The sequence below is a fragment of the Chenopodium quinoa genome, unplaced genomic scaffold, assembly GCF_001683475.1.
Source record: "Chenopodium quinoa cultivar QQ74 unplaced genomic scaffold, ASM168347v1, whole genome shotgun sequence".
Classification (NCBI taxonomy): Eukaryota; Viridiplantae; Streptophyta; class Magnoliopsida; order Caryophyllales; family Amaranthaceae; genus Chenopodium; species Chenopodium quinoa.
Window position 1 is genome coordinate 1843720 of NW_018744813.1, and position 15445 is coordinate 1859164.

General features: G+C 37.0%; 1 protein-coding gene across 1 annotated transcript; it reads right to left on the reverse strand.

The window, feature by feature from the left end:
- Nucleotides 1-7912: 7912 nt before the first annotated feature.
- Nucleotides 7913-8572, reverse strand: LOC110704046. Its single transcript, XM_021881834.1, has one exon. It carries the CDS (start codon nucleotides 8570-8572, stop codon nucleotides 7913-7915), a length of 660 nt encoding a protein of 219 aa, XP_021737526.1.
- Nucleotides 8573-15445: the final 6873 nt, after the last annotated feature.

Sequence of the window (15445 nt, forward strand, 5' to 3'; positions counted from 1 at the left end):
TAGGATAAGGGGAAATAGAGAGGGAGTGTGTGGTGTAGGATAGGAAATGGTGGAAGGTAAGGTGGCAGCATGCTTGTGAAATGGGCATTTGGTGTTTGACTCAAATTAGGACCCGAATTCACTTGACATAAAACCCGAACCCTTACACACAAAACCGAAGGAAGGAATTGGAATAAATAAAATAAAATTAATAAAATGGAAATAAATAAAATAAAAAATAAGAGGAATAAACTAAAACTAGCAAAATTAAATAAAACTATACAAGCAAATAAAATAAAATAAAGGAAAAGTACACTTTAATAATCCCAACTATGGGCTATTTACCTAAAATAATCCCAACTAATGTTTATTCTACAATAATCCTAAACATTAAGTCAGTTTTCCTCCAGCAGTCCTAAAAACTGGTTACCTACTGAAATGGTAAACTTTTTTTTTGGTTTTTTAATTGCCACATGTCAGAACATGATTGGCTTAATTTAAAAGAAATTAAAAAAAAAAGAAAAATCAGCTCAGCCTAGCCCGCCACCCCTCCTCCCTTCAGCCACGACAACCACCCTTTATTCCCAAATCTGACCACCGGGAGATCGACCATCCCGAATCCCAGCCCCGTAGCTAACATCCGACCACCGCCTGCGATCTCGCGAAGCAATTTTCGACGGAGTGTCACGGATTCAAGCTCCAATCAGTTCACGGTAAGGGTTTCGGGGTGATTTGGAGCTGCTGGTGGTTTCACAGGCAAGGGTTTCGGGGGTGCGGCTGGTCGTGACGCGCAAGGGTTTCACGGGCAAGGGGGTGTTGGTGGTGCGATTTAGGTGTTTCGGGGGTGCGGTTGGTGGTGCGATTTAGGGGTTTCGGGGATGTTGGTGGTGCAATTTAGGGGTTTCGGGGTTGTTGGTGGTACGATTTAGGGGTTTCGGGGTTGTTGGTGATGCGATTTAGGGGTTTCGGGGGTGTTGGTGGTGCGATTCAGGGGTTTCGAGGGTGTTGGTGCTGGAGGTGGTGCAATTTAGGTGGTCGGCAGGAGGTGGAGGTGGTGGTTAGGACTGGAGGTGGTGCGATTTAGGTGTTCGGCAGGAGGTGGAGGTGGTGGTTAGGGCTGGAGGTGGTGTTTGGGAGGCAGGTGGTAGAGGTGGCTGCCAGATTTTTTTTTTTAGTTTTCTTTTTTTTTGTATTTTTTTTGGAACCACTCACACGCTGACACGTGTCAAACAACCTACAATAATAGGTTATTGACTTTTGTTGACAGGTTTGGGACCGGTGGAGGAAAACCGACCTAATAGTTGGGTTTATTGTAGAATAAACTGTAGTTGGGATTATTGTAGGTAAATCGCCCATAGTTGGGATTATTAAAGTGTATTTTTCCTAAAATAAAATAACAAAATAAACATAAAGCTAATTAAAACTACGAAAGTAACAAAGAAAAGGAAAGAAACAAAATAAATCGAAAGCAAATAAAATACGAAAATAAACTAGAAACCAATTAAATAAAGAAATTAAATTAAAACATACTAAATCTAAGAAATAAACTATAAACTTTATTAAAAAGAAAACAAGAAAATAAAAGGGAAAATAAACACGAAAATGACTCTAAAAATACTTCCTAAGAGTGACATAATTGTCACTCATCAAATTCCCCCAAGCTAAACCTTTGCTCGTCCTCGAGAAAAGCTAAGGCACAAGAGAACAAGATGGAATTATTGAAAGCAAAAGAAACAAAACAGAAACAAAGAGAAAGAATGTACACTAACTCACTGCTGTAGGAATCACGGATGCATTTAGCGTATGCATCAAGCCCTTTAAACCCCCATGTCGCCAAAGAGGACGAGTAAGCTCTCGCGAGGGTTTCCTAAGAGGTTTAACCCACAACTCTTGGCAATACATAACATTCAAGGCAAAGGTGAAATCAAGAAAACTCGAGTTTTGACATTTCAAACCAAACACAAAAAACTGGCTAAGTGCACAAGAATACAATCCTTTCTAGACATTAAAAGTAGCCAAGCAAAAGAATAGCTAAGGTTGGTACACACATAAAGCATGCAAAGGGTAGAGAACTTAGAGGGACTTACATTCCTCCTTATCTCCAACCAAACTTCCGCGTCCTCACTAGTTTTGCATCCACTTTCAAGGTGATATACCGAGATTCCTCAAAGGAACCGGAAGAAATAAACAATGAAAAACATTTAGGCTACCCGACATCTTGGCATCGATAGCTCGCTCAATAGGCTTGGCTTGACTACCCTCCACCAGTAGTAACTAAACCTCACTAAGGTCAAAAGGTCTTAAAAGGGTTGAAACGTTTAGGCTAGGGTAAAGGGCGTGGAAATAAATTTGGAAATTGGTGGTAAACTTAGAAGTGAAGCAAGGTTGATCATTCCTTAATTCAAACTCAATAAACTACCAACTTTCAGATAAAAAATTCTAGCAACTCCTCCCCCAAGCTTATTCTTTTTCAACCAAACAACAAGTATTTTTGTATTTTCTCAATATTTTTTTCTCTTTTTTTCTCTTTTTTTTCTCTTTTTTTTTCATTTCTTTTCATTCTTTGCTCTCGCCTCTTTTAACTTTGAGCGGATTTTTCTTTTATTTCCTTTATTTTCTTCTCATTTGCTCAAATCGTTCAACATAACAAATATAATAACAAGTACCAAAATTTGAGTTTTCACTTCTTTTTCATTCTTTTTCTCACTTTCATTAACCAAAAATACAAATCAAGTCCCAAGAATGCTTCACAAAAACTAATAAAGGTGAAAATAAAGCAAAGGTCCATGGTTTATAATGTGGTTATGCCAAAGAAGGGAAAATGGATCAAATTGGGTTACTAAATGAGAAAATGCAAAAGGAAGATAAAAGAATAGAAAATAATAAAACAATACAAAAATCCTAATTGCCTTCGTCTTCCCCTAGGTTGGTTCGGTCTCTATCTCGGGTAGAATTAAGTCAAATTCTCGATATGAGCTAGCAATGCCAAGGATCCAAACGCCACACATGCAAGAAATGTAGAAGGCTAGAACAATATAGACACATCCTCACAAGAATGACGGTAGTGGAATAGCAAAAATCACCTTTAAAGCTTCAACTAGCTAGAGAGCGACAACCATCTTACCACAAACCAAGTGAGCTAAGGTCTCATAGCCCTTAAATTCTACTACCTTGGCAACGCTATATGTGTGAACCAACCCCGACATCCAAGTGCACGAAAACCTCTAACAACTAGGAAAGAGAGTATTCTAGGTGCTAAAGCCCAAATATGTCCAATATTGAAACAAAACATTTTGAAACCTTGACTTGAATGCCATGGAAAGACACTATACACACGAATATTCACAAAACCAACAGTACTCGAGAATACATATACAATTGTGCAAGATGAAAGCATGAACAATCAAAGCTCCAAATACGAAAAGTCAACTCAATAAGGCGCTCATGGCCATCTAAACATAAAAAACCAATCTCAATAATAGACTTTGGCAAGTATGAGAGAAATAAATTAAGCAATCATGAGACTATGGATTAAGAAACCACCAAGAGATATAGATAACCCCCCAAGCTAGCGAATAGCTACTCCCCCAAGCTAGAATGGAGCATTGTCCCCAATGCTCAAAATAAAGGCACAAAGGGGGAAGGGAGGGGAAGAAAGAAACCATATCCACACAAAAAATCATATTCATTCAATCCAAATGCATATAAGAAAGTAAATTTAAGATGAGGGAAGAAGGAAAGAATAAACCAAATGTGAGGTGGGTGTTGAAACCCGTAATTGAGCACATTGTCCACATTTTCATCTAATTCCTCGTCTTTGTTGCTTTTCCAAAGGCAAGCAATCATTGGTGTGCTTCTTCTCAAGAAACTCAATCCAAAATCCTTGCACATGAGTATATGCATCAAGTACCTATAAAAATAGACAAAAGAGTAAAAAAAATGAGAAACGTAAAAAAAAAGAAAAAGAATGCAATAAAACACGGGTTACTTCCCGAGAAAGGCTTGCTTAACGCCCAAGCATGACCAATCTAGTAAATAACCCGACAAAGAATGCAAAAGCTTGTCATATGCACTAGAAAACATATCAAGAAATAGAGCATATGCGATGCTCATATGACAAACAAACATAAAGTACAAGGAGACTTTATGCTTGGGAGAAGGGAGAAAAGAAAAAGTAAAAGAATAAAAAGAAAAATCAAGAAAATAAGAAGAAAAGGTAGAAGAATAAAAAGAAAGATAGGAAGGCAAACTCTCCTCAAAAAAATCATTTTGGTTGGCATTATAACTCTTTTCCTCATCAACAATGAAAGAGTTGGGGGCTTCGGAATCATGAATAGGAAAAGGATCCCTAAGAGGCTCTTTGAGAAAAGAAGGGAGGAACATAGGATAGTAGGAGATATGGTTAAACCTTTGGAAGAAAGGTGCATGAGAAAGGGAAAAAGGGGTACCTAATCCCTCATCACAAGATATCACATCACTAATGAGGGAATGAAAATCAATCATGGAATCCTCAAATGAATAACCCTCACGTTCTACATCTCCCTTAAGCTCAAAAACTCCAAATGATTCAACCTCATCCTCCTCTTCACAACCTTGAACAACATCTCCCTTAAATTTTGCAAGGCCTACCATCTCAAAATCAAGAGTGAATGGGGGAATATTTCTCTCAAACTCATCTCTTTCTAATGAAGCCTTATCAATGAACTCACTCATAAGGTTATGGGCTACCGTTTGAAACTCAAGAAACATTTGGGCCATAATCTCAAATTAGTACAAATCATCATGGATAGACGAGTCAAAAGCATGCTCATTGGAATCATAGGGACTATGGGGCACACCTTTAGAATTCATGAAAAAATCGGATGCAATATGAGAAAGAACATGCACTTCATCATCATTAGAATGTACCTCATTACATTGAGCTATAGAGGGAGGGGAGTTGAAATCATGCATCACATGGTCACTATGGGGAGCATCAAGCACATCATGGGAATTCATATTAGACAAATCATGACAATTAGCATCAACATTGAAAGCATGAGAATCCTGAACATAAGTCTCATGATTGGCCCTCTCCCAATCATAATTATACTTATCTAACCATGAATGGAAATCCCAAGCTTCATCTGAAGACATGTCTTGAAATCTACCATTTAACATATTGTCAACTACTCCTCTAAAATACTCACTTAATCCCAATTTAATGATTTCACAATAATCACCCTTGGTAAAACCTTTAACAACATCTAGGAAATCCTCAAGTCTATTGAAATACACCCAAAACGGTTCATTATCGAATTGAGGTATAGAAATATAAGCCATTTTTTTCAAATAAAGCAACACAAATAAAAACCAACAAATAGAATGAAAATTATAAACAATGGACTAGTCTCAATAAGATAACACAACGGTAATGGAAGTCGTTCCCCGGCAACGGCGCCAATTTGACAATGGAATAAACGCGTCGACAATTGTCTATCCCTAGATCCAATACAATTTATCCAACCTAAACAAACCTAATACGAGTATAAGGCAAGCATAGGGGTCGAACCACAGGGAACGAAAAAACACCACAAAATGTTATCGACAATTAAGCTAGTCCGGAATAAGAGATAAATAAACTAAAGTCTAAAGATTCTAAAACAAGAAATAAAACATTAAGGGAAATGGTTTAGTTATAACATTCACTTAAACATAAACAAAGGCATAGTAATTGAATTAATTATGAACTAAACATGCTCGATTATTGAAGTAAAGAATCCAATCTAGCCGCCTTCTAGGGTCAATTGGCTTCTCCTAACATAGCCTCTATGTTTGCACATTAGAACCATATACTAGGAGGTACTATTAAATAACAATCAATAGTAATGAACCTTAACTAAGTCAACTTCCGTTCCTTGTTAGCAAAGAGTCACCTTTAATCAACCAACAATGTGCACTTGCAACAAGATTAAAGAATATCAAGCATATAAAGACTTTAATCACAAATAAATAAATTCTAAACCCTAGAACATGCTCAAGATCCAACTACACCACAACCATCCCCTTAATGGGGAAATTACTCACTAATCATGCTAATAACAAGATTAATTAACAAATAATCAAGAATAAACATGATTAACAAGCAATACCAACAACTAAAATAATAATCAAAATAAAGAAAATAAAAATAGAGGAGAGAAGAGTTAGAGATTCTCATTGATTGAATGTGAAAATCTACAAGCAAGATGATCAATCTTCCTCTTCAATATCCAAGCTCAACAATGGTGAAACCCTTACTTTCTCTCTCTAAACTACTCTAATCCTACCCTAAACCTAGAGAGAAAATCTCTCCTAAAACTAATTAGAGAGTTGAATAAATGGTGATTGTATTTCCTCTCCTTTTTCTAATTACCCCAAAAATGGGTATATATACCAAGCTAATAAAATACTAATTAAATAAAAGAAAAGAAAATAAAGTAAAAAGGAAAAATAAAATAAGAAACTACTTATAAAAATAAAAGAAAGAAATAAGAAAAGGGAAAAGAAAATAAAGAAAAATACATAAAAGAAAAAGAAAAAATTAAAACAAAATCCCCCCAACAAAACCAATAAGACCCCAGTGTTCTTCTTCGACTTTTCTTGTCTTCTGAACTTCATCACCACTCCAAACCATCATCACCGCACATCATCATCACAAATCGAAGATCAACGAAAATCATCAAGCTTCAATTGTTTGATCTCATTAACTATCACGCGCGAAGCTCGTGAAATGGTTCGGTCGAACCATGGGTTGGTGTGGCCAAACTAAGGGTTGGTTCGGTCGAATCATGGGTTTGTTCAACCACACCTCTGCAAATTACAAAACCTTAAAAGTTTCTAACTCTTTTGGCACTTTGACCGAACACCTCAACGGTTTGCTCGAACTCGATCAATTTGCAATTTACTCTTATTTTGGTGCGGATGTGCTAAGGTTTGGGCTGGTGGAGATGCGGCATTGCTCTTTTGGTGGTGAGAGTGGTTGATTGCGGTGGTCTGGGTTGCAGCTCGTATTGCTAAGGGGCTGCTCTGGTTTTGGTGGCGATTGAAGGCAGCAGCGGTGGCTGGTGCAGGTGTTATACCGGTGTAGCTGTTGCAGGATGGTTGGTGTGAGGGATGTTGCGGGGTGTTGGTTGCGTGGGAGATGGAGTGGAATTGGTGGGTGATGGTGGTTTAGGTGCAGTTAATTGGAGATGGTTGCAATTGCGGTTGTGCTTTGGTGTTGACGGGGTGGATGTGATGGCTGCTATAATGGCTTCCTGCTGTTCGAATTGGAACAGGGGAATTGCGTGGTTGTTGTTGGCTGGAATTGCTGGATGCGAATTGGAGCAGGGGAGCTTAGTGGTTGATGGTGGAGGTTGGTGCAGTAAAGGTGAAGAAGAGTTGGATCAAGGGACGCTGTTTTAGTGTGGTGTAGAATAAGGGGAATAGAGAGGGAGTGTGTGGTGTAGGATAGGAGATGGTGGGAGGTAAGCTGGCAGCATGCTTGTGAAATGGGCATTTAGCGTTTGACTCAAATTGGGACCCAAATTCACTTTATTTAAAAGAAAACAAGAGTATAAAAGGGAAAATAAACACGAAAATGACTCTAAAAATACTTCCTAAGAGTGACATAAATGTCACTCATCATCTTTACGTCAATCATGGCACCCGAAGTAGCAAGAAAAGGTCTACCAAGAATAATGGGAATGGTAGCATCTTCATCCATTTCAAGAACCACAAAATCTACTGGAATTACAAACATCCATACTCTCAAAGGAACATCCTCCACCTTACCCTTAGGAATCTTAATTAACCTATCGGCCAATTTCAAGGTAATTTTGGAAGGCATAAGTTCCCCTTACTCAAGTCTTTGATAAACCGAATATGGCATTAGGCTAACACTAGCTCCTAAGTCACATAAGGCATTATCAATTTACATCTTATTACTAGCACAAGGAATAGAGAAGTTTCCGGGATCTTTCAACTTGGGTGGCATCTTTTTCATTATAATTGCACTACAATTCTCGGTCAAGTTGACTATCTCAACCACATCACAAGTCCTCCTACCACTCAAAATTTCTTTGAGAAATTTTTTATAGTTGGGTATTTGGGTAACAACTTCGGTAAATGGTAGAGAAAGATGAAGTTGCTTAAAAATATCAATAAATCTTCCATATTGTTCATCCAACTTAAGTCTCATAACTTTTTGTGGATATGGAAGCTTGGGTTTCACAATTTCTTTCTCCACTCTCACCTCTCTAGGTGTCTCAATCACAACCTCTCTCAAAGATGCACCATCTCTCTCATCCTCTACCAAGACCTCCTTGGGGACCTCCTTAGTTTCACTCTTCCTAGGCAAAATCTCCTCAAGAACCTTACCACTCCTTGTAACAATAGCATTCACGGGTCTCTTAGGATCTAAGCCTTGAGAAGGTAAAGAAGAAAGACTAGCATGGTCTTTCAAAGCATTGGCAAGTTGCGAAATTTGGTTTTTAAGCATATTATTATGAGTCATCACCTCATTAAATTTCTTTTCACTTACGGCCATGTAAGTGCTCAAAAACTTTGTTTGTTTTCCAATGATTTCCTCCATATTAGTCCTAGAAGAAGGGGAATATAAATAGGAATTATCAACTTGAGTCTTTGGAGCAAATCCGGGTGGAGGGCCTCTTTGAGCATTATTTTTAAAATTGCCTCCCCCTTTATTGTTCCAATTACCCCTATTTTGATTTTGACCATAACCATGATTATGGTTACCACCACCTTGATTTATGATATCCATAACCTTGGTTTTGATTACTATAATTTTGATTTTGATTTTGGCTACTATAAACTTGATTGTTATAGTTACCTCGAGAACCTTGGTTCCCTTGGTTCCTATAATCACCACCTTGGTTATAGTTGTCAAAATTACCATGGTTTTGGTAACTCCTATTCCATTGACCCCTTTGGTTATCAAACCTTTGCACATTATTATTGTTTGACACATAGTTCACATGTTCACTCTCATTATTATCGAAATCATCATTACCATCCGGAAAAGTATGAGGGCAATTACTATAATCATGATCATATGAACAACACCATCAAAAAACAATGAACCACTAGGCATGTTATTAGAAGAAGGAGGGGGATGAGTGTAAGAAGGAGTACCTCTCCCCTTCAATTGTGAGGGAAGACTTGGAACTTAGGAAGAAGAACTCTCCAATTTTTCCTTGATTGCATTCACTTCCTTCCCCAAGTTTGTCATTTGTGAGGAGAGATAGTTAATTGCATTTAAATGATCAACCGAGTACACCGAAGAGCTACTCTTGCTAGTTGAATCCCTCTCACCATCTTGCCAATCTCTGTTATACCTCACAACATCCTCAATGATATCTACCACTTCTTCTTCCGTCCTATTCATGATGGGACCTCCGGCTCCCCCATCAAGGCATGACTTCCCTTGGGGACTTAGGCCTCCATAGACAATTTGAATAATTTGATAGGTTGGAATTCCGTGGTGAGGACACTTCCATTGATACTCCTTATATCTCTCCTACGCTTCATAGAGGCTCTCACCTGGCTTTTGTTTGAAGCCTTGAATCAAAGCTCTTGCCTCCGCCGTTTTCTTTTGTGGATACAAACGAGATAGAAATTCTTTTGTAACCTCGTCCCATGTTGTTAGAGAATTTGTCTTAACCTCCTTATCTATCCATTCCAAAGCACGCCCAATGAGAGAATATGGAAAGAGCTTGAGGCGAATGAATTCTTGGGAAATGACGAGCGCTAGAACGGTCGCACATTCCACACTCAATCAAATAAATTTATAAATCCTAAAACTAACCCCTAAACAAGTCTAGTGGTAAGTTCGGAGTCGAACCACAAGGAACGGTAATGCTAGATTGTTCTTAATCTAATGCCTAAGCTATGCCGAAGTCGATTTACGGATAAAGGACACTACAACTACACTAAAACACATATAAAGAACAAGGTATGATAAAGTCTACTAGGGGAAAAGATCCACTTAGAACAATTAATAAGCTAATGAGAATCCATTTGATAATCAATCATGCAAAGAAAGAATTATAATGAGAATTAACTACACTCAAAAGTAATCTCTCAAATTCCTAGCCTAGATCCCTCATTGACTAGGTGCATAGAAGAAAATTACCCAAAATGCAATCAAATATATCAATTCTAATTCACAATCCCTTGTCAAACTAAAACCAATATGCAATTAAGTGTGCTATCATGGGAGATCAATCCAATCTAAAACAAACAACATGCCAACATCAATTCAATCAATTTAATCACACAATTATCATCAAATTTATCTCAAATAACTCAAATAATCATTACAAAGCATCACTCAACACCTAGTAGAAGGGAAACTACTAAAGCATACTGAAAGCAACTAAATAAAGCAATAAGAGAAGAGAAAGTAAGAAATGCTCATTGATATAAGGTGGAGATCTTCAAATTCCTCATTTGATTATCCAAAATCCATGAAAACCATTGTGCTCCTCACTTTCTCTCTCTAAAATTTTGAGAGTTTCTCTCTCTAAAACCTAAAACTAACCTAAAATCTATTCTAAACTGAAAAATCCTGTTCTTTAATGAGCAAAAAAAATCTATTTATACCCCTTACAAAATTGCTTAGGAAGCTCCGCAAAAAGTCAGCTGAAACGGGAAAAGGTCCGACCGAACTCTGGGTAGGTTCGGTCGGACTCAGGGAAGATTCGGCCGAACTCAGGGTAGGTTCGGTTGAACCTCCCTGATCCTTGTTTGGTCGAACTTTCCTGGTTCGACCCCTCCTGTAAACATGCTGAAAACTTGGTTGAAACTGCCTTGGAGGTTCGGTCGAACTTTTCAAAAGTTTGACCACACCTTGGTTCAACCGAACCTCTTAGAGGTTCGGCCACACCTCCTCTTGAACTTCCTCTTCTTGCTTCCTCTCCTTCCCTTTTGCTCCTCTTGTCTTTGTCCATGCCTCCATACTTGGCCAAGGGGCCTCCTACCGTGCTTAGGACCGCCATGGAACCTGCAAAAGATAGCAAAGATCACGAGAGCATGGGGATGATAAAATTATGCATAAAGATTATCAAAACAAGCGCAAATAAGCATACTTTTCATCCATAAAAAAAAAGGAAGCCATAAGAGGAGAAAAGAGGTAGAAAAACCTAAGAAAAACAGGAGAAAAGAGACCAATACACTACTCCTAAGGGTAACATAAATGTCACTCATCAGGAAACGTCGTTCACTTTGATAGTATTGCAATATTTTTCAAATTCCTTGAGATGATTTAGCGGGCTCTCATGCTTGGCTCCACTAAATCGTCGCCTCTCTATCTAAGTGACCATAGCCGGCCTAATTTCAAAATCATTTTCCGGTGTTATAGGTGGAGCAATTCCACTCTCAAATCTATATGCACCGGGAATCCTCAATTCTTTCAACGCCACTCTCATATTCTTGCTTGTTCCTCCCATTCTTGCTTGTTCCTCTAATAGCGGTTCTTCCTCACTTGTAATGCTAGAGCTCAAGGATTTCCTAGCAACCCTTAATCTTGTAATAGTCTTCTCAATCTCCGGATCAAATGGCACTAGGAAAATATTTTTGTCTTTTTTTTAGAATGAAATAGACTCAATAACTATAACAAAGCACCAATGTCATTCCCCGGCAACGGCGCCATTTTGACGAGAGGATAAACTAGGTCGTCATCTAATTCTCCCTTGGTCAAACTAAATTTATAAACACTAAACAAACCTTATACAAGTATGCGGTAAATCAAGGGTCGAACCCAAAGGAATGAGTAGGAACTATAGTCTATTGTCAAGCTAAATCAAAGTATATCAATGGTTGGGTCGGTAACTAGAATATCAAGAAGATAGAAAAATCAAAGAATTCAATCAATATGCTTAACACTAGGGATATAGGTTCCAAATGCATGCTCAATGATTATGCTAATTGATAGATCACTTAATTGATTCAAGCATTACAAGGGACAAACAATAGTTGCAATCAAAAGAATTGAAAGGCTATCTCCTATAAGCAAAGCAAGGGTTCACTATAAATGGCTGACAAGGTGAAGTAGTATCCCCTAATCAAAAGTAATTCCTAAATCCTCTAACTAATGTAGATAGGGAAGTAGGATCGAATCCACAGAGGAACGAGTCTTTCTATTCCTAATTAATTAATGTAATCTAGATTATAAAGTAACCAAATTATAATAATCGAAGGAAACTAAACTACAAAGAGTAAAAGTGGGAAAGAATAAAAGTAGGAGGAGAAACAATGAATAAAAGGCCTAGGGCATAGGTTTGCCAATAAATAACATTCCAGGGTAAAACATAATAATTAATCATCAATGCATCAATTAATCAGATCATAAAGGGCTTTCGCTACGTAATACAATCACATAATTAATCTACCGGTATTAAATCTCATCTCTCGAATCTCGACTTAACCATTTATAAATTAACCTGCCTATTGAAACTAGACCTAAACATCAATTCTCATCTGTCGAATCTCGAATTAATATTGTTAAACTCATGCATAGAAGATCTGCGCAAATCTACTCACAGAGCATTAAATCAATCAGTAGGAAATTAATCTAGCATTGACAATTAACAACAATAAATTACCCCTTCATATTATTTATGGATCCCCACAACCCTAGAAAGAAAAAAACTCGCACATAATTAAATCAAAACTAAACAAAACAATTAAAGGAGACATGATAAAAAAAACGAGAGTAATTTACTGAAATTAAATCCAGAGTTGTAGAGAGAGAAAACAAGAGAAAAAATAATACTAAGAGTTTAATTAAGAGGAGATAGAAAGAAAAGTTAGAGAGAGAAAGAAAAGAAAACTAAAACTAAACTAAAGAAAAGAAAACTAAACTAATTAATCGAAAAGCTACCTAATGATAGCATATCCCCGTAACTACTACTACTACTACTCCCTTTTTATAAGGAAAAGGAATCTTATTAAGAAACAAAAAGATAATCCTAGCTTAACTCAAAGTCTTAAACTATGATAAAATTGCCAAATTAATCAGGGAATCAAAGTCACAAAATCAGCTCAGCAATCATGCGCATTCTGTGGCCCAAAATGATTCTTGATTGATTGGGCCCGCCAGACATTACGCCCAACAATCAATCTCGTGGCTTTTTGAGCTGCTCTTTTGGGATTGGGCTCCTCAAGCTTGGACCCAATTTTCTTCTTTTTTGGTCCGTAATAAAATAACTTGTAACACGATGGACTTCTTCACATATCGAGCTCTTAATCACCGGATTAAATTAATCTAACTCGGACTTGGGCTTAAAATATTTGGTCATAAAATACAATCTGACTCCATTGTCTTTGTAGTGGCTCAATAAGCACAAGAATTGTCGTAAATCTGCAAATTCAAACAAAATAATACTAACTCTACAAAAACACTAGAAAACGTACATTAGTAATAAAAATAGCTCCGCAGAGCTCAAATAAGCACAAATATGACCGTGGGACGGGGAATAAAAATATATATATAAAATAGACTTATCAAACTCCCCCAAGCCAAACCTTTGCTTGTCCCTAAGCAAAACAATGAATAAATAAATCAAACTTCACCCCAAAAATAATTTAAAATCAATAAATATAATTCAAGATAAATCTAACAAACATGTATCAAAGTCAACCAATCAAATCCATCCAACTACCAATCTTCTCTAACAATTGTCAAATAGAGCAAACCACATTGCTCTTTTGAACATTGAACACTTTTTTTTCTTTTTTTTTGTGCTCTTTTTTTTTCTATTGAAATTCACTTATTTTTTTCATTCATTTTTTTTCTTGAACTTCTCTTTCTCTTTTTTTTCATAACATCATGCTTTATTTTTTTAAGAAAATATAACTCTCAAGCTCATCAAAAATAATTATAATAAAAAACAAAACTACTTCTCAAAAACCACCCAAATTGTGCAAATAATAAGCACACTACAGACTCCCTCACCTCACTCACTAATAGCTCCCCCAAGCCAAGCTTGGGACTAGTAACCAATGGGGAAAAATAGGCTTGTAATGTGGCTAATAAACAACAAAAAGTCAACGCAACAACATGGGTAGATAGAAGGGAACAAATGTATCTACAATCATCTGGAGGCTAGCTAAAAAATGAACGTCTTCGTCCTCCTCAATGTGCATAATAATGAATCATACAAACATTACTTATAGTTGCAAATCAATACTCAAATTCTTTGACATACCAGGAACTATCACACATTCCTAACCAAATCAACTAGTCAAGCACTATATTCACAAATAGTTGGCAAAATTGACGCATGTTAAGGTTTCAAGGCAATCAAACATCAAATCATGATCAACTAATCCTCAATATTTATCATCAATAACCAAGAATCAAAACAATTTCAAAAAATTTAAGAAAAAAAGGGCACATGGAAGCATGATTCATAATTCATTGGAATAAAACTAACCTAAGGAAGCAATAAAATCTATACTAAGAAAAATAAAAATAAAAAGAGAAGAGAGAGAGTGAAAGATGTACCATACAAACACGAGAACCTCCCCCCAATCTAAATCAGACAATGTCCTCATTGTCCTAAAGGGAAGCTAGTAGTCAAGGTGACTACTCTTCATCATCACTACATCAATGTCACCAAAGCCTCAAGGATTGCAATGCATCTATATGGAACAAAATTGGGCAAGAAAGAAACAAAGTGTTAGTGGGAAAAAGTTCAAATTTGAATCAGGTGCACTATTCTGATCATAACTTTTGATATATAAATGATAATATAGTGATTTAAATTAAATTGGAAACTAGACTTGAAAAGCTTTCCAACGACAGGTTACACGCAAAAATCGGATAAGAAACGCAAAACTTATGGCCTGTCAAATTTGACAAAGTTTGCTGACGCGTACGCGCGCCCGATCGGGCGAGCTCTGCCCGATCGAATACGAGTGCAGTTCCAGCGTGGATGAAGCCTTTTCTGGCTCAAAATTTGCACAAAAACAAACTCCCACAAGCATAAGTTACACTCTCCTTACCTCTCTAAAAGAAAAAAATTAATAAATAAAATAAAATAAAACACACACAGACACAAAATAAGAAAAAACTAAAAGCAAAATAAAGTACGGGTTGCCTCCCGCAAAACGCTATTTCATCAAGGTCCCGCTCGACCATACTCCTTTTCTCAATCGGAAGAATTAAACGCGTTGAGTAACTTATCAAACACTCCTACAAACATTTCATTAAACACTATATAGGGCTTAATTGCAAGCACATTAATCCCAACAAAGAAAAGGTTAGGAGCGCATAAAGAGAACTCAAGATAGAAGGAAAAATCAAAAGAGAGAGATGAAAATACAACACAACCTTCTACTTCCTCCGTTAAACTTTAGAATTAATAGAACGAACATGGAGGTAGTCATTGTCTTTATCATCCAATAATGACTTGAAAATTTTACCCTCACTAATAACCTCATC

Coding starts and splice junctions, on each gene's coding strand:
- LOC110704046 (XM_021881834.1), bottom strand. CDS start 8,572: ATGGAGGAAATCATTGGAAAACAAACAAAGTTTTTGAGCACTTACATG.